Source organism: Tetranychus urticae, chromosome 1, assembly GCF_039701765.1.
Source record: "Tetranychus urticae isolate SD_2017Ah chromosome 1, NJAU_TeUrti_SD_1.0, whole genome shotgun sequence".
Lineage (NCBI taxonomy): Eukaryota > Metazoa > Arthropoda > Arachnida > Trombidiformes > Tetranychidae > Tetranychus > Tetranychus urticae.
The window spans coordinates 3,927,534-3,953,436 of NC_142958.1; the positions used below are offsets into that span (position 1 = coordinate 3,927,534).

The window sequence follows — 25,903 nt, forward strand, 5'->3', positions numbered from 1 at the left end:
TGCCAATCGAAGCATATTTTTACCTCTATTACAATATGATATAAATGATAATAATAATGAGTTTATCATGTAATGCTTTATTGACACATTAGCAACATTGTCAAGGCAATTATATTTCAATAAACAAATTACCAGATAATGATAATTATCAAGTTTCAAGTACAATGTACACAACATTTTACTTGAGATAATCTTTCAATGAACATTATTAACAATGAACAATGTTGAGCTTTGCGGGGTTAGTCTTAGTGACAAGTTTAGAGATTGAATTTCATCAATTGGAATACAATGATTAACTGAATCCAATTTTATCCAACATTGAAATTTATTCTCACCAAAAGGAAAGGGTAAAGAAGATGAAAAGAAGAAGAAGAAGAGATTGAACCAGAATCCAACACAGAATCTCATCTTCTTCTTCCAGTTCAATTGTTCATCGTTTTTCACCTTTTCATTATTAGATGTTTGTTGTTGCTTGAGAGTCAATGATACGGGCCAAATTATTCCCGATTAATGCTCCATTGTTACCTTTTGTTTTCTGTTGATCAACTCATTTCTTGAACTGAACTGATAAACATGATGAAAACAGACAACCCACTAAAACGGATAACATAATTAGAGTCATTCCGTTGAACCTCAATGAATACTCAACCTCTGCTTTTATCCCAACTCTAATAAAGCCCAAATAACATGTACTTCTAACCCTCATTATATTACATTTTCCTACTTCTTTTCATCCCAAAAACCTTATTCTCATCATTCTTATCAATTCATCCTTTTATCTTATTCCACATCTCATTATTTGTAAATCTCAATTATACTTGTAACTTATTTGCGTGCATTAATTAAAAACTAGTCAAGAGTCTTTCACAGTTTTTGTTTAAATCCTCAACAAAAGCTTTACCTGGAATAAAATTATCCAATGACAATCACAACAACCTGTAGTCTGTAACCCTTTTCAACCTCATCAAGAGTTATCTGATGATGCACTCCCTGATGAACTCCCTGTTTTCACTCCCAGCTTTCATTCCCTGCATTTCTCTTGATTGACAATCTTTACTTTGATTAAAACCAATATCAATCCATTTTACCCTTAAATCATTTCATTACAATTGAGTTAAATAAGCATTTATAATTTTTTTATCCTAAAGGCAATCTATTGATACAATGGCAAGGTGAATGAAAAAAGGTTAACTTCAATTAATTGGAAACTAAAGAGTTTCCTTTACCTTTGAACTGAACATACAGTCAATTAACTGTTCGACTTGAAGTTAACAAATTGTTCAAATGAATATTAGTGCTTCTCGATCAATCGAAAGATTATTTTCACCACAGAATCGATTAAATCATCGATTAAAAAATCATTAAACGATTCAATTCAGTCATTGATAGTGACAATTATTCAGTGTCAAAATGAAAGGAAATACTGAAAATGAAAATTTCTTCACTGAGCATAATTGAAATTCCTGATGAAAAAAAATATCTAAATAACTTTCTTAAAGTTTCGATTCGAACGAGAGAAATATTGATTTTAATAATCGATTTGATTCAATCGCAGAAACATTAAGTAATGACTTTAACGATATTAGTTGATGGTAAATGAAATGGAATGTTAAAAGCCAATCTACTTAGCACTTTAAAACAATTCCCTTTGGATTAATTATGCTGATTATGACGAATGTAATGGAAATAAATTGATAATTTGATGAAAAATGAAAAAAGTTCAACAAAAGATGAACCACAAAAATGATGTTCCAGAAGAAAAAAGTTTGGCACAATTTTTTCCGTTTTTTTTTTCATTTTTGCCTCTTCTGTGGTCGTAGGAAAAAAATGTTTCTCTCGTGATTGATGTGACATTTGAATGATGAATTAGTTAATCATGAGACTCACACATTGAGACAATTGATTCAACTATCCAAAATGAATCCAAAATTTGCAGAATAAGATGAAAACTTATTGTAAGATGAAAAAAAAGGAAAGCATTTGAAACCATTAAACAGCCTTTTTTTGGTATAAAAAAGCATACAATGTGACAGTGTCATGCTAAAAAATGATAATTATGACTGATTACCTTTGATTGGGAACAATATTTTTCATGGTCATGATAAGTGCAAGAGATAGAAAGAGAAAAAAAAGATTCATCTTGAAACTTCTTTTTCCTTTCGTTCTTTTCTCTCTCTTCACTTGAAGTTGCCTTTTTTGTCGGACTCAACAAAAGGTGAAACATTGAATGAGTTATTCAGTTAATCATCATCATTGTTCAACAGTTTTTATTTACCTTTTTTCCCCTGGTTTGGTCATTTTGTATCACTTCACCTTTCCACTTCACTTATTAATACACTCAACTGTTATTATAATCATTACCATTGTAATGTTTAACTCCCAATAGATTATGTTATTATCATAATATCATTTTTTACCTTCCCTGAGTTTCTTTGCACCTTCTTAAGACAAAAAGACAACTTTATTACAAGATATTTCATCTTCATCTTTACTCATCATCTTCCTTCTTATTAAAGCCTCACGGCTATTGCAACCAATTTGTGGTATAAATGGTAAATATTTGCTCTACAATTGTCCTTTTGTCTTTATTGTAGAAGAACAATTACAGAGTGTCTCACAAATAGTCATGTAAAATTTCATTGAAAATAATCTGTTAAAACGAACAAAAGTTTTGACAAAAAAGACTGAAAGAGAGTTTTGAAGTCTAAGGATCCAATGGCAGTCTTAAGGCAACCGCATTGCTTTGTAACAAGGGTTGGAGTGATGAACCTCAAAGGCTTAAGTTAACTGTTGGTCGACCCTTAACTTCAAGTGAAGGATCAACTTACCTCAAATACCTAAACATGTTCAGAGCTATTGAGCTACTGTAGTAAGATGTTGAATGTGAATAACTTCACGACTAGAAGAGTTATTCAATCGAGAATTTTATCAATGCTTTTGTTTCAACTCATCGGGTAAAATAATCAGTAGCAACGATGATGTAACTCTTGTCGGTGGACTTGGACAGTGGACCCACAATGGGTTTAGGCAATTCGGGAGTTTATGCTTTCAAGTGTCAAGATTATTTGAGTTTATTTCGTTTTTTAACCTCTGATCAACATTTTCTGGCAGCACCTATTCAGACTAGATAATTTGTGTTACAAGTCGTTTACTTTTACCGTTGAAAAATAACTTAATCATCATTTAGCCATATCAACGCTTCTCCAATAAAAGTCATTTAACTTTTGAACGACACCCAACATTGACTTGACAAATAATGAATAAGCCAACCTCGACTTAACCTCAAGGTGTCTACTCATCATCTCCAGTTCTCGTTGATATAACTGATCAATAACGAGAATGAATCCCAAAAATGAAAATCATCGAAAAAATGAAAGCAAGAAAAATTGATTCGATTTGCGATTTGATGAAGGATTAGACAGATGATTTGTGCATCTTAAAGAAATGAATAGTTAAAAATCTTATGATTTATTTAAAAGCTATTAGTGTTGATTATAATGAGAATCAATTGCTTTATCGATCCTTTTTTTACCCATTCGTTTCAATATTTATAAGTTTCGTGATTCGCTGTCAACTTGTGATTTTTGATTTTTACGCAAAGAAAATAAAATTTTTTAAATTCCATTTCATTTTTTCATTCATTCCATTTTCAGGTTGAACATTACCTGTGAAACACTCTGTATCAACTTTTCTCTTTTTTTGTTATTCAACTTGAACCAAAATGTTTACAAATGATTAAACTGTTTAACAATTGAATCAACATTGAAACACAATGAACCCAACTAAACACAATACAATAGCAAACAGTAGCATGGTCACCTTGATGTGAACCTATTTTTTCTTGAAAAACAATTATCTTCAACACAATCAAATTGAACCATTTTCCTGATCCTTCATAGCTTGCTAAACCTATTAGAGTATCTTTTAATCACTAAAAAGGGTTTGGTCATTTTTTCATCCAACATTTGATAGTTTGATAATCAATGGCTAAACTGGGAGTTTACATTTTGATAAACTATCGTCTGTTAACCTTTTTACATTCAAAAAGTTACAACAATTGATAATCATTTTTCCCACCTCAACCTTTGAAAGGTGAAAAGAGACAAGAGAAGTGTGCGAATTTTGAACATTTGAAAACTTATTTCAACTTCTTTATTCGTTATTATTACTCGGCTGAACCACTCTTCTTGCAGATTAGCTCATTGTATACATATGTTGATTGTTTCCCTACAAATATCATTATCATCAGCATCATCATTATTATATTATGGAACACAAAGTTTGCTTGGAAAAAATAAAAAAAACAAATTTGAGTAAATGTGTTTTATGTGTTATGAGTATAAATAGCGTCCAATTTGAACAATGAATTACGTTATTGTCATTATTATTACCACTATTATGATTAGAGTGAAAAGTAATTTACAGCATTTAAAGTGGTTCTTAATCATGAGGCAAACTTAATGTTTGTATTTCATTAAATTGTATCTCATTTCAGACATTTAAATCAACTCCAATCCAAATTCCCTGCAAACTCACTCCCAGTTAAACAATAAAAATCCCAGTTGGAAGCAGCATTTGAATATTATGTACATCATGTAGAGTAATGAGCAACAAATGTTTACATAAAAAGTGCCTTTCGATTATGCAAGCTTAATCAAGTTCATTTTAGAGATGGGCAGTTGTACCGATTAGATCGACAATCGATTATTTTAATGGATGAGTGTAACGATTAATCGTTCAATCAAAATTTTTCGACGCTTTCAATCATTTTACTCTTTTTAAGGCTACTGAAAGTAATCGATTTACGGTTATTGACTTGAATTTTGAAGAAACTGACTCTGAAAATGATCTTTAATTGAGCGCTAAATATTTCTAGCCACTTCATTCAGTAAAGTTAGGTTAGGTAAGGTTAGATCAGATTGTAATCGATCATAATCGATTTTCACAGAATTTTCAAAATCGATTGGTTAATTTCCCAATAATCGATCATGTTAAGTCTTAAAAATTGAAAATTCGCGCTAAAATTCAAAAGAACTTTTTTCCTCTTTTCATTCAATTTTAAATTTCTCTAACCTATGAAACGGTTAGCATCTCGTATTCAATATCCTCGAAAAACTGAATGTAAAGTTATTTAAAGAGTAAAATTTGCTTTCCAAATAAAATTGACTCTCTGCAACATTAACAATCTGTTTGCTTGCACAATTGACTGACCCTGATTTACTTGGCATACAAATTCCAGTGCAAAACATGCCATTTTTATCCTTTACATTTCCATCTTTTACACTTATCAAATTAAACGTTGATGGAGCAAAGAAAAACAAATCTGAATTTCCTATTTACATTCCATTGATGAGCATTATGAAAATGTTTTCTGCAAAAAAATAACTATCATGTGAGTGTGTGTTTGCCTTTTGACTGTTGAGATTATTTTTACTTGATCACCATTTTTACATGAAAATAGATATTTAAAGGGAAGCGTAAACATGGAGGAAAGCAAAAAGCGTTGTTGATTTAATTCATAAAACCTTCAAGTTTATCAATTATTCTGAAGCGTTTTTTATTACCACTTATTTTATTCGAACTTAGCCACACTTATATACCTTATCACTCAATAGGTTGACGCTTGAACCTGCAGGATAATTTTAAGCACGTACAAGATACGTGATTACTTTTTTGCGCTACACTTATGTTATTTTATTGCAGATCTTTTCCTTCCATTGACTTCACCAATCTGTAGCAATTGTGGTTTCAGCCTGTCAGTTGTTTACTTGTAAACAAAAAGTATTATGTATGTACAAGGTAATTACAAAATGCTTGTTATGCTTTTTATGTTTTCCGAGGCTCAACATCTTCTGATGATGGCCACCCTTCACCTCCTCATCATCTCAACTTTTCTGACTCCTATAGCATTCCAATCTAGTTGATTGCATCTTTACTCGAGTCTTACCTATTGACCATTACAATGGTCAAATGGATGGTTCATTTCACCATTTAACGCGCTCTCAGCATCCAATTGCCAATATCAACCTCCCTTCTTGCCTCCCAGTCTACTCTTGTATTCAAAATCATTATCACTGATCAACATTTGTAATCATGATAAACGTCTTACAATAGACTCATTTACCTTTATCAACTCTGAATAATTGCTCGTCAAGCTCAACATGAAATATCTTTACTCTCTGTTTCCATTTCTATTCAGATTATTGGGATAACATGATGATTACTTATTACATGATCTAGTTATTGTTCTTTTTCTTCTTCTCATTTTGATTCTTATCTTGATGGTAATAATAATAATGGTCAGACTGATGATGATAATGATGATGAAAAGTGTATGAGCAAGATTATTATTGTTAGAGTGTAAGAAATGGTTACTAAAATCAAATAGTAATGATAATATTGATTATTTCATTTTACCTGGGAAATATTTCCACTCGTTTTACCTTGTTTTTACTCTCTCTTTATTTTCCCATCCTAATGTTAACTTTCAGATGTTTTACTCACAACATTGTTCCTGGGAGTAAATGTTATCATAATAACTTTCACACCAATTTTACCTTATCTTTATGGTTCCATCTTCTTGTCCAGTTATCAATCTCTTTTTACCATCAAATCTGACCAATAGACAGCTCGCACTTTACACAAACACCTTTAAACTCATTAAAAATTACCCTTAATAGTGAGTTCAATTAGACTCGTAGATGCACGTTAGGCTTAATTTTCATTTTATCCATTCTTCGAGAATTTTTTTCGCATTTTTCAAATTTTTCCTCGATTGGCAGAAACTCATGAATTGATGCATCTATTATTTTCTATATTCCAGACTAGCAACTGTAACATTGAAATTTAAAATATCTTAACAATTAATCTTAATGACTCTTAATCATTGAAATGATGAACTTGAACCATGTTCTGATTCTGAATCTTGAGCTTATGATGGAGCTACGGAATGACCTAAAGCTGCTATTGCTTATTATTGAAGAATGATGAAGAATCATGAGTGCGAACGCTCAAGGTCATTCAAGGTCAATCCGTCATTTCACCTCTAATTGACATTTGGAGGTCATTTTCTGAGAGTACAAAATTTTTAGATCGGTTTTTTGATTACCATTTTCCGTAGTTTTGAACAAACCTAAGTGTCAGATTTAATTTGCGCAATTAAAATGATTTCCCTTCTATTAAAACTGGAAATATTGAAATTGTAGTTTTGCAGTGAAATATTTTTATTTTTAAGTTGCATCACTTAACATGTTACTTTTCATTGTTTATCATTTCTTGTCCATTGGAAACGATAATACAATAAAGAATAAGCGAACTCATTGAATTGAAAATTGTTTCTTATTGTACTTTTTATCATTTTCTTACCATGTACTATTAATAATGATAATAGTATTCAAAAATAATGTTACAATTTGAGAAATTTGCTTTCTTTCATTACTTTCAATCAAACAAAAATTTACATTGATTATTCTCACGATTATTTCTTCGCTATCATAATCATCATCTTTTTGTTCACTTGCCCTTAACATGCAACTATATCGATCATTTTTTGACATTTCAGTGAACTTTTCCCTCATTTTTTGCTGGTCAAATTCATGGTATAAAATGAAAGAAATGTAGAGAATAAAAAGCGGAAAATTACTTTTTTTCTCAATCCAAACTCTCGAGTATCTCACAGTTGATCAATCTCACAATTTAAAGGCATGCATTCCACAATCAATTTCCCGTATTATCACGTATTGAGTAACTTCAACAATTGAAACGTGAAAATGGCTTAAGTGGAGCAAAAGATTACATCAAAACAATAAGGATAAAAGTTTTGCAATAATAAAATATCATAATATTATTAATAGAAAGATAATCATAAAAAAATTGATTCAATTTCCAGTCAAATGTCGCACTTTTCAATTCAAAATTGAGAAACGGCAATGGAACAACATTGATAATTGACTTCTATGCTTTCAATGAACTTGCCGATTTGCGTTGTCTAAATGGACAATTCAATCGATTTGTGCAAAAAATTGTCGAAAATTACGATCAATTGTTTTTTCAGGAGACACTAATCTATAAAGTTCGGAAAAATTTGATTTTCTGTACTAAACAGCTTTTCCGTTTTCGCTTGTTTTGTTCAACATTGAAGTATTTTGATTTAAACTTGTTCAGACTCTTGTTCAACTTTTTCAAACTCATGATCGCAGCAGCTTCTTGCTAATCATAATTCATGTTCATTTACTTTCAAAGATTTGAAAGCAAATGAATGAGCAAAGATGATCTGTGACTGATGAACCTGAGGCTCGACTTATAACAGAACATAAACCGTGAATTACAGGGTGAAATAACTGACTTTCGATGAATTGAATTTCAAGACCTGTCCAATTGTTGAAATTCCTTAAATGCGCACGATATTGGAAAATCCAAGATTTTGATCTTCGACTGGACACATTCCAATAAATACTCAATTCTGTTAACAAGAGATGAAACGTGCAAGAAAGCGTTCATCAAATATTGAAAGGCGAAAATTGCATCAAATGAAAGGCATAATTTCAACTTGAAAATGAGCGTTTCCATGAAACAAACAAGAGATTAAATTGAAAATGATTGATGCTTGCTATTTGCCATTTCAGGATTTCATCTCACTCTTTTGTCCCTTCAATTGATCCACTGAATTGGTCAGATTGAACAGAACCGGTGAGAGTTTGTCAACACACAGTTCCATGAACACACGCAATTCATGGAAAACTAATGACTTACCTTTTCACTTTCACCCTCCTCCTCCTTCTCCTCATCATCATCATCATCATGTTCATTCAATTTTTTATCGTCATTGTGGTGGTTCCACTTCATGATTCAACACAATCCAAAACTGAAAACTCTCAGCTTTTCAACTTACATGTAACACTATCAGTCAGAATTTTTTTACTCTCTCATGCCTGTTATCAAAGTTTCCATCATTTCCAGGTTAATCTGTTTATCCATTCTTGTTTTATCTGCAATCCGTTTCTGCATAATAACTCCATTCCTCCTCCTTCCCATGCATGTTGAGAGATTTGTCCTTTTTTTGCTCTTCTCTTTCGATTTGTTTTTTTTCCTCTGCTCACCATTTTTTTACTGTTACCTGATGAGAGGTTAAACAGCACAAAACAGCAGGCAAAACAAAACATTTCCAAGTCTCTTGACCAAACATTACCATCCAACCGTAACTCTGATTGTTCATTGATATTTTTTTTCTTCTTCACTCCCTGTAACTGCATTTTCACCTGCCGTTAAATCTCAATCAAGTTTTGATTCTTCCATATTCATTGTTGGCCTTCCTTGCATCTGTTCAAGATGCAAATTACTCAATGATTAACCCATAAGTCAAGAAATTAACAATCGCTAATTCATTATTGAAACTCATTCAAGTTGATGTTTTTGTTCCATGTTTCACCCTGCATTGGACAATATTACTGAACAACTTCACATAGTCATCATTAGTGCAACTCTTTGATTATCATGTTACCTTGTTTTGCACCATGGAAACACTGATTATGAGATTTTCCGGATTTAACCATTTACCAATCCGTTTCTAATTTTCACATCTCTTTTCAACCATAAATAATACAATAAAGAGTACAACAATTATCCAATTTAATTGCTTCAGAAAATTAGCCAAAAAAAGAAGCAAATCAAACAAACTTGAAACATCTTTATCGATCAAAAAGTTTAACCATAATCCCGATATAAACATCAAACTCTTTAAAGTTCAAAAGCAAAAAAGCCAAGCAATAATCACTTTGTAACTTTTTTAAATAACCTCAAAGTCAAAAAACCTTTTGTTGTCTAAATATTATTATCAAGTTTTCGATTTCATCGAATCTTATGCGATGATTCAATTGAAAGGATTCAAAAAAATGAGATCACTTTTGTTCTGAAAAAGACATAATCTTAATCTTGATGAGTTTAGAATTAAAAGCTGGAATAGAATTGAAATATTCTCATTTTTAAAATGACGAGCAAATGAAAAACTTGAAAATGCTTTTCCAATCCATTCTTTAACAATATCAATTTTGATTTACCTAATGAATTGAAATCTGTCAGCCTGCAGACTCCAAGTCTAATCTCTATAAAATCTCAATCATCTTCAAAGAGTTACCTGCAATATTGCACTCTAATGAAACTAAATTATTTACTGTCCATTTGACAGGAATACTTAAACTTTTCCAGACATTCCCATGAATAAATCATCAACTTAAAATATTCAAAACTACTGACAAATGAGTCATTGGAAAGTGCTTAAATCTGAACCCAAATCAAAACTAATTAAGTCATTGAAACAAAAGTAAGCAATAAATCAATAGACGCGATTCAGGCGTGTTTATCATTTCCATTTGAAAATTGAGAAAAGGTTGAGAATCGAAGTGAAACTGATGAAATGCAAGTGAATAATCGCAAACTGGGAAAACATGAATCAGTTGGACAGGTAAAACTAGCTAGCAAAGTCGAGTAAAAAAATCAAATAAAAAAACTTGTTATGTAAAGGAAAGAAATGAAGTTGGAAACAAAAAAAAACAAAGTGAAAGGAAAATCTCGAAATGGTTTTGGTTCCTGTTGGTTGATTATCCAGTTAATTAAACTGTGATATTATGTGAATACAAGCACACAATTTTCAAATGCTTCTGTTAGCTATTATCATATTGGGTTATGTAAACTCAACATTCATTTATAATCAACTAATATTATTTTTTGCCTTCTTCTTCAAGTTTACCTGATACATTTAGACTAATAATGATAATTCATTTATTCATGTTTACATTTTACTCTTTTTTTTGTACTTCTCTTCATTTCCATCAGAAATTTCATTCTTTCATCTTTTAAGTTTCACCTTTTGTCACTTATCAATTTAGTTTTGCGAAAATGTTTCAATAATTGAAAGTCAAATGTTATTGATTCATTTGAGTAAATGTGATTTGAAAAGTTACTCGATGCTATTTTAAGAGTCACTTTTTTATTGCAGTTTCTGTCTCTTTTTTTCGTTCATTTTTTGGTTCAATTTGATGATCGTCAATCAGTTGATTGTCATTATTATAATCAACTTTTGTTGAGCATTTGTTTTGAATCTCATTTGTATCTAATTTGTAGCTTTGAATAATAATTATTTGCTCTTCAGTCTTGATCCTTGTTTATTTGGGTTTCCTTTCATCTTTTCACATTTCTATTTGCACAGGTTTACTATTGACATGAATTAATTTAAATTGCAAATATGTTATGTTAAACGGAGAAAACTTTTTCTTCTCTTTCTCCAACTATTTGAAATGAACTGATAATCTGTCAGGAAAGATGAAAGTATATCAAATAATTACATTGTTGCACACAGTTGACATTTTCCAATAGCTATTGGGACGATTGATGCAAGTTCATCAGATGAGACAAAATTCAAGGCGTTGTAAATTCAACTTTCAACTCGTTCAATCAAATGTAAAATAATCATTCAAATGTACTTCGTAAATTAAATTGATGAATTTCTAATCAGCTAAAGACGTTCATTTTAGTGCCTATTGATGGTTGACATATGACCTCATAAGTTAATGCAGCAACTCTTCATTTTACTGCCATTATTAGCAGCTTATTCCTCAATTTCCCATTTAGCTTTAGCTTTTGCTTTATTTTTGAAAAAAAATTCTCAACAGTAAGTAAACAATTTTCATGTGTAATTTGGTATTGTACTGAGCGGTTTCTAGAAAAATTTACATCGCCTGAAAGCCATTAAGCTAAAATTACGAAAAAAGACAAACATCTCTCTCTTGATTCAGGTTGATGAGAAATAGTAAGCATAAGCAAGGTGAGGGGAAAACGCAGAATCCGTATCTCTGACTATTGAATTCGCGGGAAAAACTTTTTTTGTTCAATTTGATATCCATTCTTTTGCCGATGTACTAAAAAGTTTCCTTTGACAGCCCTTTAACAATCAATATAACAAAAATCGAAGGAATTAAAACTTTCCCCGAACTTTAAATCTTGAATTTTTAGGCAAAATTTTATTTTGCAAGTCGATGTCCAAGTTACCCGTTAACAATGAGCAGTATTGTTGTTCATTAGACGCATATTTATCCTTTAACAATTATCCTTGCTTTTATTCATTAGTACATTATGCAAGTCAGTTATTTCATTCCAATGCTCATGATTAGACTCAATACAGTCTAAACAAAATATTATAATATTTAACAGTTGCTAATTGATGAATCATTCAATAAACTAATTTTTATTAATTTATCGATTTATTCATTCTCTTCTTTTTTCAATTGAAAACTCAATTATCAAAACAATAAACATTCCCTTGAATAACAAAGAGGTTCTTCTGGTCAACTAACAAGGGAAGTAACCTCGTTGGTACGGGCAGATCGAAATGAAAGTGGGTTTAATGGAAAGCCCATGTCAGAAAACCCTTTAAAACACTAATCTCCCGTGGAGGAAATCGATCTGAAAAAAGTTACAGGGTCGCAAATTCGAAAAAATAGCAAAAAACCGCATAAATGTTTGTATTGAAGCTTCATTTTAAAGAAAGTTTTTTTTCATATTTGAATTTTATCCAGAAATTTTTAGCGACTGTTTTCGTGGTTTTTTGCGATTTTTTCGAAAACAAAAAACTTGAGGAATAAACTGATGCCAGATTTGCATCCCCCATGATCAAATGCACCTAAATAGTTTAGTTTGATAAAAATATCTATCTCTACTTCGATTTTATTAGTCATTTTGGCCTCCGTGATTAAAACATTCGCGACCCTGTAACTTTTTTCAGATCGATTTTCTCCACGGGAGATTAGTGTTATTAAGGGTTTTCTGACACGGGCTTTCCATTAAACCCACTTTCATTTCGATCTGCCCGTACCAACGAGGTTACTTCCCTTGTAAGTCAACCAACTTGGTCAAACAAAACTTTCAGATTAAACCGGAACAAAAGAGAGTCAAATAAAGTTTCCGTTTCGGAAGTTAATCTTGAAACTATTCTCCTGAGCAAAAGATTAAAAAAGAGTTTCGAACAAAAGTTGAAAAAAACTTTTCACCTTCAAACTGGTCTTTACTATTTGCTTTACTGGAAACACTTTATTTACTTCAACAAAAACTTATTTTTGATAAACCAATAATGAAATGAAACGATTACAAATTCAATTTTCAAATATAATATCAAACAAATGCAAGTGAACTTGAAAGTTGAGAAAATTTTCAATCGAAATCAATTCTTGCAAATTTGGTCCAAAAATTAAAACCTTAAATTGATGTTCATTTAAATCATTGAATGAAATAAAAGTTAAATTGGCTTAAATTGAAGTTTAAATTTTTCCTCTTTACTTGCTGTTTCTTGCTCTTAAACTTGCATACTCTTGACTTTATCGCTATACCTGGGAGGTTCTTTGGTTTTTTGAATAATATGAAAGGTTGAATACAACATTAATGTAAAGAAGGCAAAAAAACAGAAAGATTTCAAATCTAGTTTAACATTATATAGTTTAATATGTTGTTGAGCGACTTATTTTTATATCCAATTTGATCCAATCTATTTTGCTTTCTTCATCTTTTTGGTTCCTCTTGATTTCATTTTGCTTCTCTCAATAACATGAAATTACTAATTCATACAAGATATTTTTCTACTTCTTTTTTCTTTCCTTTTTTTGTGTTCCTGAACTCCACCCAAAATCATCTGATCAATATGGTTGAAGAGAGAAAGCAAAAAACTATCATGAATTTTGAACTCAACTGAAAAGTTGATAACTTGTAACCTCCCTTCAACATTTCAATCTTTAATATCTTATCCAATTGATTGTTACATTGAAAGGGAAGAAGCAAAGCATTTTTTAGATCCAAAATAAGAATCAATTTTCCAACAGAAATAATTGTAAACTTGAATTAGAATCGAAATCCAAGACAATTGACTAATTGTGTCTTGATCGAGTTCGAATACAATATCACTTGATCAAAATCCACGAGAATTTTTTTCGAAAAATCATTTATTCGTTTGGAAAATGCTAAAGGAAACATTTTACATCAATTCATGTTCGACCTTTTATATGATTTGAATGGCAATGAATTTTATCGAAATGTTCATCTTTTTATTGAACAATACGATTGCAATAAACTAGCTATAAATGGTACAAATTGTTTATTTGTTGATTCATTTCTTGTGCCAATAAAAGTGACAACCAAAAGGCAGCTTTAAAATGAAACTTTTATTCAATGGTTAATATTTTCTCATCAATATCATGATGTAAAACTATCTTTCCATCTTTCATTATTTCAATGTTTACCTCATTTTGATTGTCTTACATTTGAAAATTGGATTGGAAACAAATGGACTTGATGATAATCATCTGAAAAGATGAAAATAAAGATGAAGTGAAACAGTTTAACATTGGCATCAACTGTTCAACAGTTGAACAACATTAAATGTTGAATTATTGTTCCAAAGGGAATTGCATTTATATAAATTTTGATTCAACTTTTGCATCTTTATCCAAACTTTATCACTCTATTTAAACTCGAGATAATCGTCGATTTATCAACGAATAATGGCTTTCCAATGAAACTCTCATTTGAAAAGAAACATTATTGTAAAGTGTTTAGTCTTGATCGGGCAAAAAGTTATCGATTGAAGGTTCAATCTCAAGTCAGATATTAATATCAAGTTTACTCATTACCAAAGTCTATCATTATACTTGTAAATTGTTAATAAGTTGATTGAAAAAAGGTACAACTTTCTCTCCGCCAAATGCTAAAGATTATGTTTATTTTTACCTCAAAATATTGTTAATCTTTGATTGCGTGATTTAAGGTAATCAGCATCTCAATAAAAACGTAACAACAAGATCAACTTATTTTCGTTTCTTTCCTTTTCTCTATTTTGCCATGTTTATCATCATAAAACATCATCCATTCATCTTCACCTTTAATCTTCATCTTGTTCTTTCAACTTGTTTTCTATCACTGAATATCACGAACAGGAAAACTTGAAAATCAAGTTGATTTTTACTCTTCTTTTCATGAGCATTTCAAGAGAGAGAATGATAGTTGATAAATGTTGAGAATGTGAATGAAAAGGAAAAAATACTTTCTTCAAATGGTTCGACTATGTTCGATGATGTTTATTGAATCAACAATTTCGTTTTTCACTTTCACAACTTTTACCCTGAAATGAAATTTGAAAATATTGCTAATCAAAAAGATCGTTTTCTTAAGCAAGTTCTTGATTAGAAATAGCAAATTTTCTGTTCTTTCAGAACTGAAGATAACTAAATAAACCCGCAACTTGCTAAACATTTGTTTTCAAAACTCAGTGACAAACCATTAAAATCTTATTTCGATAACCTTAAATAATGTGTCAAGTATTTACTTATTTATTTGTTATCATGAAATGCATATTTAGGCGTCAAGCTATCGCTTAGCCAAAGAATTTTCAGTTTGACATTGAGTTCTGTAAAAACTTAAACTCCTTAGAAATAGCTAATGAAACAAAAAGCTCGACAGCAAAGGTTACTAAAAGTAATTAAGAAAATCTATTTTTATAAGTCGATGACCATTTTAGTGAACGATAATCTGAATTATTATCAATGAGCGAAACTTATGTTCAAAAATTTCATTTAATTCCTTAATATTCGTTTTTACTGACCGAAGAAATGAACTTGTGCAAAATGGGAATTGAAACATTCCTTAGTCTCTTAACTCTTACTGAAAAACTCTCAAGTTTTACTCTTCACTCCCAGCCGCACTCCCAGCAAAATTTGATATTTCTTGCCAATAAGAAGCGATTGAGGAAAGAATGTAAAATTTTGCTGATAATTTTTCTAACTTTGATTGGAATGAAAACGTCATCAATTAACTTGACTAACCATTTACTCAACTTGTGTCAAATAATGAAATGTTGAACCGATGAGGGTGACATTCAATGATAGAAGAGCCAAACGACTGACAAAGTTCATCAAAAAAATGAAAGCAACTCAGGTGAAGCCCATCAATCAAATTATCATAAACTTGCGATTGTGTCAAATTTAGTCTTGTTCATCTTATATTCATCATTCCCTATCATCATTGATGATCATGTTAACTCCTCAACAGAAACAACTTTCTTACCTCAACACAATAAGGTTCATGTTGATGGTTCATGATAGTGATAAAACGCCCAAGTTTTACCTCACAATTCATACGAAGAAGGCAAAAAATCTCAAGAAAATTGTTCAAGCAACTGTAAACATCATGAATAGTTTATTGATGATGAACAATTTAATGCTCAAAGCAATAAAAAAAACTAAACTTTTCTCACTTTTATTCATAAACTGAAATCGAATGTTCATTTGATAATTAGAAACAATCAATGAACATTGATCATTCAATAGTTTAATATCAATTTTCATATCGAAACTGAAGTTATCAATAATTCCACAAATTCATTCATTATTAATTGTCCAACAATTGCAACTCTTTTCCTTCATTGATTCTTTGATTAATTATTGATTCGAGTTTAAATTGTCACTTCGATCATTTATTTACTCAATGCTTATGAAAAATGTCAACCTTTTTCAACCGACAAGGTTCTTGATTGATGAATGATCAATCATAATCGTTCAAAATTTACATTTTTAATGTTGAATTTGGAGAGAAGAAAATTATTTTTTCAAATTTTTCTCTTTTCCTTTTCTCATGAAAATTGAAAGTTTCCTCACAAAAACGATTCAAATTATAATTAGTAATTAATTGGGCAAATTGAAGGGAATTTTATTCATCGATTTAAAAGTAAATCAATTTTTCTGTAACAAGACAATAATTTAACCATTAAAATGTCGTTAATCATCAATATGTTTTTACTTTACTTGTGTCAATAAATTTTCAAATCGATAACAATTAAGGTTGAAAAAGGTTCAATGTAAATTGTAATTACTTTGGTAACAAGGTAATGATTAATTGTGGTTGGAAAACAAGTTCAAGTATCGATCATTTCTCGACTTTCTCAAGTTAGAAATTAAATTTCCATTGTCGACTTTTAATTGTCTATTGTTCAGCTTGTCAATGATTAACTGTTAAATGTTATTATTTTAGACTTGATTCTGTAATTGACTTTGACTTTTAAAGTTGTCTTTAGGCAAAAGTGTAACACAATTTGAATGATATTTTTCACTCCAAGAGTTTACTGTTTCTATGATTTAGTAATTTCTCGAGAATTGAATAACTTTTCTTATTAAGTGGCAATTTGGAAATCTGATTTACGATCTCAAGCATCAATCAATTAAATTGCTTTTTTTTAGTTCTTTTTTACCTGCAATAATCAATATTTTGAACAATGAGGTTGCGAATTTAATAAAAGAGCAAAAGAGTTTTGACTAATTTGGGAAAATTTGTTTGATTTCTTGTGTTTTTAACGATCATTTTTGCTTTTTCAACAGGTAAAACTGTCCATGGTTTAAGGATAAATAAACTTGAGGTTCCATCCTCAGTTCCAAATGGAACCAGCATTGTGTTATATTGTGATTATGATTTAGAAGGTCTTGGACTTTATTCAGTTAAATGGTATAAGAATTACGTTGAATTTTTTCGCTACATTCCTTCAGAGGATGAAAAAGTAGCTACATTTAAACTCGATGGTGCCTATGTTGATGTAAGTATTCATTTACCTTTCCAATTCCAAGAATATATTAAAACGAGAAGAATGCGTTTCTTCAAACCTGAAAATTTGAGATCATCATCTTCTAATTTGAATAATCTTAAGCTAAGATTCAGTCAATTTAATAAATTCAGTTGTTGGAAGGTTGTTCAGTATACATACAGATACAGATTGGCTTACACTTGCAAAACTTACTTAAAACTTACTTGTTTTACTTAAGATCTTTACTTTTGATACTTCATTTACAAACTAAAGATCGAGTCAGTTATTACCAGTCAAATAATACCCAAAAGTTCAATGGTACTTGTCGAGCAAACTTAAGCAGTTCAGATTAGATGATTTGACAAACGAATGCTACGGCAACAAGATGCATGATTAACAATTTAGACGGTCGATTCCTTCACTAAATCCTGCGGTAACTTGCAAAACAATCGCAGATCTTTTCGATTGCTTCAGACAAACTTTGACTAAAGATCAACTGATTTAAAAGGTTTAATCTATCTCTGCTTTAGCATTTCAAGTCCATTATGATGTTCTGCAGATAGGTTATATGCAGATTAAGCATGGCTATACTAATTGAAAGCATTAGTTTTACAAATTTGAACCAAATTGAACCATGTTCGAATGATAGAATCAATTACTTCTGTAACCATTATGTTATTCACAGCATTTCTGTAACCAACTGAATGTTGAAAGGAATAGCGAAAGACAGTAAACCTTATAAGTAGCCGAAACTCATTTGATTTTCAATAAATTGTTAATAATAGAATAATGTGAAATATGAGAAACAATTAGTTGATTGGTGAATCTTTAATTTAATCATGTTGGTTATTGAAGAGTTTAAATATTCTCATCATGCCTATTTTATAGACTGTTCATTGAGTTATCCCTAGAACTTAATCGTAACTTTATTTCCATGTTAATCAATGAGAAAGCCTTGCGGTTAAATTGTTACTATTCTGGTTAATTTGATGATAATAATTTATCGAAACAGTGAATAAAGTGAATGGAAATCCAGAAAAAAAGAAACCACCAAAATTTTCGTTTCACACTCTTTTTCCAGTCAATTTGGATACAATAGCAATCAGTTTAGTGCCATAGTCAAACCAGCTCGCCAGCATCACAATTAGGTAGCTAAACCCAAGTTTAATGCAACTGCAAAAGTAGGTTTGGTTGTAATTGCTGGTGAAAATGATGGAAATGAAAATGAGGCTGAAAAAGGCAAAAAAAGTTAAATTGATAACCTTGCTCGAATTGGTAAAACGATGTTAAATCACGTTATTATTAGATTTAATGTTGAATCTCTTTGTTCATCGTTTATTGGTTTGAATGAAAAGGATAATTGGTTAATAACAGAATGAAAATGTAAACCTTGATTTCAGGTTAATTAAGATGCTAATTAAAGTTTCTTTTTACCCTCTAATGTATATTGTTAACTTTTTAACCAACCTAATTAAATATTAATAATTTAGTTCTCTTCCTTTTAGTTAAAGTTTCTTCTTCTTTTCTTGTTCGCCTTGATTTATGTGAAAAACTGAAATGAACATTGTTCAGCCCTCTAAATTTCAACGTTAACATTAAGATTTCTTAATGAGAATGATTAATCTTGCAAATTTACTTCATTTTGTCAAACTATTCAACTCGCAATTGCTTTTACCTTTGACTATGTGTTAAAAAGATTGAGTTAAAAGAAGGCAAAAGATGAATAATTTTCATTTGTAAAACTGCATTACACTTAATTATGGTTCACTTGACAAAGAACAATTTGTTAATAATTAAAAATTAAAAGAAAAGGTTCTCATCATGTTCAACTTTAATTACGGGTGTGTTTCAGTTTGGCTCATGTAATGTCTTAATGATATGCATTTATTCAATGTCAATAATGTCTCTTGCAATCGATTTTCGTCTTTTGTCTTTGCATTGATGTGCGAGTTACTCGATTAATCCATTTGGTTATTTGATAATTTTCATCATTTCCCATCTTTTCGATTGCTTCTGTGAATAATTTTACTCACTTCATTATCATTCAACAGATTGATGCATCCAATGCAACCCATGTAGCCTTGGCGAGGACCGATTTAAACTCCGAAGGATCATATGCTTGTGAAGTATCAACAGATCAAATGTACACCACAATTAGAGCAGAAAGACAAATGAAAATCTATGGTAAATAAACACTCTTCCCATCCATCAATATTAACATCAAAAGGTTTAACACTTAATTCACCAAATGGCATTCATTTGAGGTGCAAAAGTCAAACACAGAGCAGCTGCTTTAACCGAAACTGAATCAACAAAAGTGACTTCAAAACGCACTCAATCCCTAATTAATATTGCAACCTTCATCTATTTGTCAACAAAGCAAATTTCGGTTTCGATTTTTTCGACTTATTTCTGTACAGAATTTAAAATGTTTTGTTTCTTGCAAATTCATTTTCTCATCGATCGAAATCTCATCGCTTTCGGTTTTTAAATGCATAACTTAGACTTGAAATTGTCCGAATCTAAATTCACTTGTTTGCTGATCTTTACCATTTTGTTTCATGAGTTTGTTCAAGTTAATTGAAAGCTGTTGGAGAAAAATTGAAACATCAAACGCACGAAACAACTAATTACTAATCAAATGGCATGATTATCATGTAAATGTGAATTCATGAATAGATTGACAGTAAATTGGATAAATCAGTGAATGCTAAGTATTCAATTAAAGACGGCAAATGTTCACCATTTATTATTAATAGTTTATCGTGATTGAAAGATTGCAATGAAAGTTGATGAAAGGTGAAAAGAGAATGAAAAAATTTGAACCTTTTCCATGTGAATAATTGAACTTGTTTGTAATATCATTATTAAGGTTAAATGTAGGTAAAAAGAGGTAAAAGTAAGGTGAAGGGAATGAGAATGGGAATCGAGTGAAAATAAAGCAAATGAGAGTAAAGTTTTAGTCCAAGTTTGTAAAATGAAATGAACTTTTCCATTATCAATTTTATCTAATTAAAATGTGATTAGCAAAAAAGAAGACAAAATTGACTTGAAAGGGTTAACCCGAAATGAAAGTGGACCAAAAGAGTTGATTCAATGAAAGTTACTTGTGAATGATGACTGTTTGATGGACATTCAATGATGATAATAGTTGCGCTTTAAAAGGATGAGAAAAAGTGGAACCTTTAGTCTTCAACTTTATTCATCCAAATGTTAATGTTGAAACTGTTCAACTCAGGAAGCTTTTACCTTTACTGTTACATTGAAAGTCGAGCAAAAAAAAGGTAATCATGTTTAATGAGACTAGATGAAGGTAAGTGTTGAGTAGGTTGTTGTATCCAATCAGGATGATGATGATGGGAGTGGAAGAGGAAGGAAAAGTCACAAAAGATTCAAAAGTCATGTTTGATCAAAATAAAGTTAAGATATATGGTTAAAAGATTTTACCTTTGAACCAGAAAAGGCCATTTAATGACCAATATATTTATTGCAATACTTGAATTAAACAATCATCGTTCAAGAGTCAAGTGTAATTTCATCCTGTTATCTCATCCAAGTGACCTAACAATTCTGATAATGATATTGACATTTGCCTCATGAGATGCAAACTTTTCTCAATTTTTCTCCTTCTCCTTTACACCAGAAAAGTCTGTTGTTCTGAATCGAACTTTTAAATCTTTTTCTCTCGACATTTTCATGGGATAATCTTGAAAGTTCATTTCCATTCTTCTTTCTGTTTTTCATTTTTTCAACTTCTTTTTTCCAATTCTTTTCATTTTTCTTTTCTGACCGACTGTTCATGTTTTCACTGTAGTTGGACCAATCGATGAACCAGTAGGAAATGAGTAGCTCATGATCATTTTGATGAACTATGAGAAAATAACCTTATTTTTCTTTCTCACCTTGAGGATATATTTTTTGTTCCTTTGCCAAATTATCATCAACTTAAGAGGGCAAAATAAAAGAGACTCATAAAGATATACTTTTGGGAGTTTTTCACTCCAATACAAAAGCTTGCAACTAGACATTTAATGATTGTCATCTTAAGACTATTAAACAACAAGTTGACAAAAAATGGGTAAAAAGTGTTTTCTGGTTGAGAAAGGAAAACAAAATTTCCATCAAATTAATTGTTGTCATTAGAATCAATTTTAAAGTCACTTTAAGACCATTTGATGTTTAATTTGATGAACTTTTCAAACATTTGAATTAATCAAAGACTTTCTTTCCTTTACCAAGTTCTGTCCGATGAAAAGATAACCATTGAAGGAAAGGAATCGGAATATGATGTTAACCGTGATATTAATTTAACTTGTATTTCTGGTCCAACCAAGCCAGCCGCACGATTAGTTTGGTACATAAATGATCGAAGGGTAAATCAAGTTGAAACTTTTTCTGTTTTAGTTTCTCATTCAATCTTTTTCACTATCAGGCTGAAGCTCATCAAATGGTGATCCAACCAGTGTTCAACACTTCAAACGGACTGTTTGTTACTCGATTAGGTCTAGTCTTCCATGCTGATCGTCGATTTTTTATTCGAGGTTTACTCAAGTTACAGTGTACAGCCGGTGTTATACTTACATTCCAATTTGAATCCAGTGAGTTTCCACTTGGTGATGGTTCAAGAAGTAAACCTCATAAACAGCTTCATGGTGAGTCTCGAGACCAACAATCACGATTAACCTTAAAAACCTTTCTTCTTTAAACATCATTTACTTTTCCCTTTTCATACTTTTATCATTTGTCTTTTTTTTTCTCTATTTTTCGTGTTTTCCATCAAACAATATTTTACATTGAAACTAATTAATCTGAAACTTTTGTTTCTTCCTTTTCGACCTGAAAACTCAATTGCAAGCTTATTCATCATAAATTCATTTCCCTCCCAATTCCATGTTTAACTTGGTTTCTTTTCTTGACTTTTCCCTCTCTCTAATGGTATGGAAACTCATAATGACAATTATAATGTGCTTATAATGATTTTTCATAATGAATTGAATAGAATGCAAATTGAGCTAAAAAGTTTTCTCTCCTCTAACATTACCTTTTGTGGTTCCTTTTCAGGAGCTGAGGTTAAAGTTGAAAAAGAAACGCCAATAATTACCAAAAAGGATAATCACAAATACAGAGTTGGTGATACTCTTTACCTTAATTGTACATCTCAATCAAAAGTTGCTCACCTCATGTGGTTTATCAATGAAGATAAGGTAAGAATTTTGTTCATTCCCTGAATCGCTTTATAACTTGAAATTTCAACTTGAATCAAGTTTATTTGAACTCAGCAAAAGTTGGTTGAAACAAAAGAGTAACAATTTTTGGACAAAATTGTCGTGTTTGGAGGAAATTTAAAAAATCATTTTCTTCATCTTTTGTTTGTCTTGAACATTCATAGTTTTCACATTATTTTTGCTTCTTTATTTAATCATCGATTTAATCAATTGATCAATCATGATCAGATGAGCATGCAAGCATGATGAATACGACTTGAATCTTGTTGGGTTAAAAAGCAGGTAAAAGATGAATAAGAATAATTTTGAGAATCAAATGATAACAAGAATTTAAGATGAAATGAAGAGAAAAATTGAGCTGAAAAAGATTGATTCTTACGCCAAGTAGAATGGTTTTACGCTTCAATCTACCTCAACATGGATTTATATAAATTTTTTTTCTTCTCTCTTTTTTTTTCTTTCCATGATGAACCTGAATAACTCTGGTCTGGTTGATTGTGAAATGTTTCTGAACTGGTGAACGCTTGTTTGGCTTGCATTCAGTTTCAAGATGATGATGTATAAATATAATTCAGAAGGGAATATCCTTAGGCTGTGAGAATGGATAGCAAAAATTCTTGAGTAAACTAAGAAAGAAAAGATTCTGATTTGATAACATAAAAGAAATGTTTACAAAGATAAATGATAACCTGGTAATAGTACAATGAATAGCAAGAGTAGAGAAAAAAAACTTTAAAAGTTATCACATTTTCAACATCAAGTATGATTATCATCTTTACCTTTCCAGGGAGTGAAACATTCTCACTCCCTGTTAGATTAACTGACATAAGTGATGATAGCAGAAAATTTGATGCATTATTATTGGATGAAATTGTAAAATATTAGACACGAGAAAATGCTGATGCTTGATTGGCAAAAGGGCGAGTGCAATCTGTCAATGTTATTAGGTTCAAGCTAATATCGATTATAACAGTTCTGATGCAATGAATTTATCAAATCTAAAAAATCGATTATCAAAATCGATTTCAGTAACAAAATTAGGAGTAATTTTGCATCAGGATTACTCGAGGATAATCGAATGTTCATTGATCGATTAAAAATTGCGTCTTTTTCGAATAATCGATTTTTATTAGCGTTTTAAGCTCGTTTACATATTGAGTTGAGTCTTTGTGTTAATAATGAACTGTCAGTCTATGAAGTGAAGTGAAGTGATTTTCATTTACAAAACGATTTTTTTAGAATCAAATTTATTCTATTCATTAAATTACAACAGACTCGATTGGTGCAAATAATGGATTTTTAGATTAATATTTAAGAATCGATTTTTCGATCGATTGATATGTTTCATTTGAGTTTTTTATTTGCATTGTTTGTCAGCTATTAACATTGTTATTAGGTTATATGGGTTTAAATCAGGCCATATTTGATCGAGTTAATCGACTAAAATTACGCAATTCGATAAGTTTGATAGTTGAACAATTTTCTCTGGATTATATTTAGATCGATAGCATTCGAAATATGACTTCAATCAAAATGACAGACAAGATAAAATAATGTATTCATATGACACCTTCGCTGTGTCAAAACGACGGACTGAATTTCTGTTTACTTGAAATGCAGTTGAAAACCACCAGAGACTTTTAACCTTTCAAAAGTTGAATAATGTGAAAATGGTTGAGAAAAGGTGAAAACTGCATTTCAGCTGTTTAATACATTTTTAGACAAAACAAGATTTGTAAAACAATGAATAGCGTAACCCTTTGAAAAAGTAAAAGTTTTGTTGATATAAAAAAGTTAGCAAAAGATAATGCCTTTCATGATGTCTGAAGATGAAACTACAGAAATGAGAAAATAAAATGAAACAGAAAAAGAAGAAGAAAATGTTTGACGACAAAAGCAAAGTTGAGCCAAAAGCTGAATGAAAAGATGAGATGAAAAAGATGAGGAAAGGATGAGGAAAATATGATGTGAAATGGCGAGGAAGACAAATGGAAGAGGAGTGAAGATGGTGATGAATAAAGGTAAAGCTCGTGACTATTCATTACGTACAAATTGTTGATCATAAGTAGCATGTTAGGAGTGGGCAAGTGATGGGGAAAAGGTTGGATGAAGAGGTTGAAGGAAAGTTGGTTGATGAAGGTTCATCAAGGTAATGAAGTAACATTGATAAAATGAAAAAGGTTAGGATGAGTGAGCGAGACTGGAAGAGAGACAGAAAAGAAGAAGAAGAAATGATGAGAAATGATGAGCAAGTGAGAGACTGTTAGAGGAGGAAAAATGTTTTTAGGTAAAAATGAAAAAGATATTAACTAAATTGGATCATCTCAAGAGTAAAGATTGAAGGAAGAAGAAGAAGAATTTTTCTCTTTTTTTGTTGCCATTTCTTCTGTTTTTGGTGAGAATTGTAAGATGAAATTCATGAAGATAAGGATCAAGAGGAGGAAAAGATTCATCATTAAACTTGTTTCTTCCTATTATCAACTCATCAACATGATAATACTTCATTTTCATTATTATCATCGCCATCATCGTACACTTGTTTAATTCAATCTCACTTTTCACTATTTTTTTCTTATAACATCTTCTTCAATCCCAAAAGAGTTCAAGTTGAATTTCATTTGAAAATGAATTGAAAATTTTTCTCTTTTATTCCATTTTTTTCATGATAATTTTCGCTTCCCTTTACAGGCCAATGCAAGTCAATTAAAGTCTTTTACTGGACGTAAAACTGGATCGCCACCAATTCTTGGACTTATACTAAACATTGAACAGCAACACTTTCAACTGCCCGAGTTTAAGGTTAGATGTGTTGCCACAATCCATGAAAGGATTGTCGATTATTATTCAGAAGAGATTCAAATTCGTACAGAAAATCAAGAATCTTGGGAAGCCAAATCATCTTATGATCCAACCTTTGCCAATTACGCCAAAAAAGGTAACTTATTACCTTATGATTATCATATCATAACTATCCTTTCAACATTCCCTGAGAAGAACAATTTTTCTTCTTTTTTATCATGTATATTTATATTATTATTATATATCTATTTCCTTCCTTATTTCACTTGTTTCA

General features: G+C 30.6%; 1 protein-coding gene across 1 annotated transcript in view; it reads left to right on the forward strand.

Moving 5' to 3' along the window:
• The window catches only part of LOC107361843 (uncharacterized), a 31,982-nt gene that overhangs the window by 2,838 nt on the left and 3,241 nt on the right, over positions 1-25,903 (forward strand). The window contains exons 2-7 of the mRNA XM_015928773.3: positions 17,406-17,617; positions 19,657-19,789; positions 21,845-21,978; positions 22,038-22,257; positions 22,667-22,809; positions 25,519-25,765. Of these exons, the coding sequence (XP_015784259.1) occupies positions 17,406-17,617; positions 19,657-19,789; positions 21,845-21,978; positions 22,038-22,257; positions 22,667-22,809; positions 25,519-25,765 (1,089 nt within the window). The remainder of the gene's footprint in view (positions 1-17,405; positions 17,618-19,656; positions 19,790-21,844; positions 21,979-22,037; positions 22,258-22,666; positions 22,810-25,518; positions 25,766-25,903) is intronic.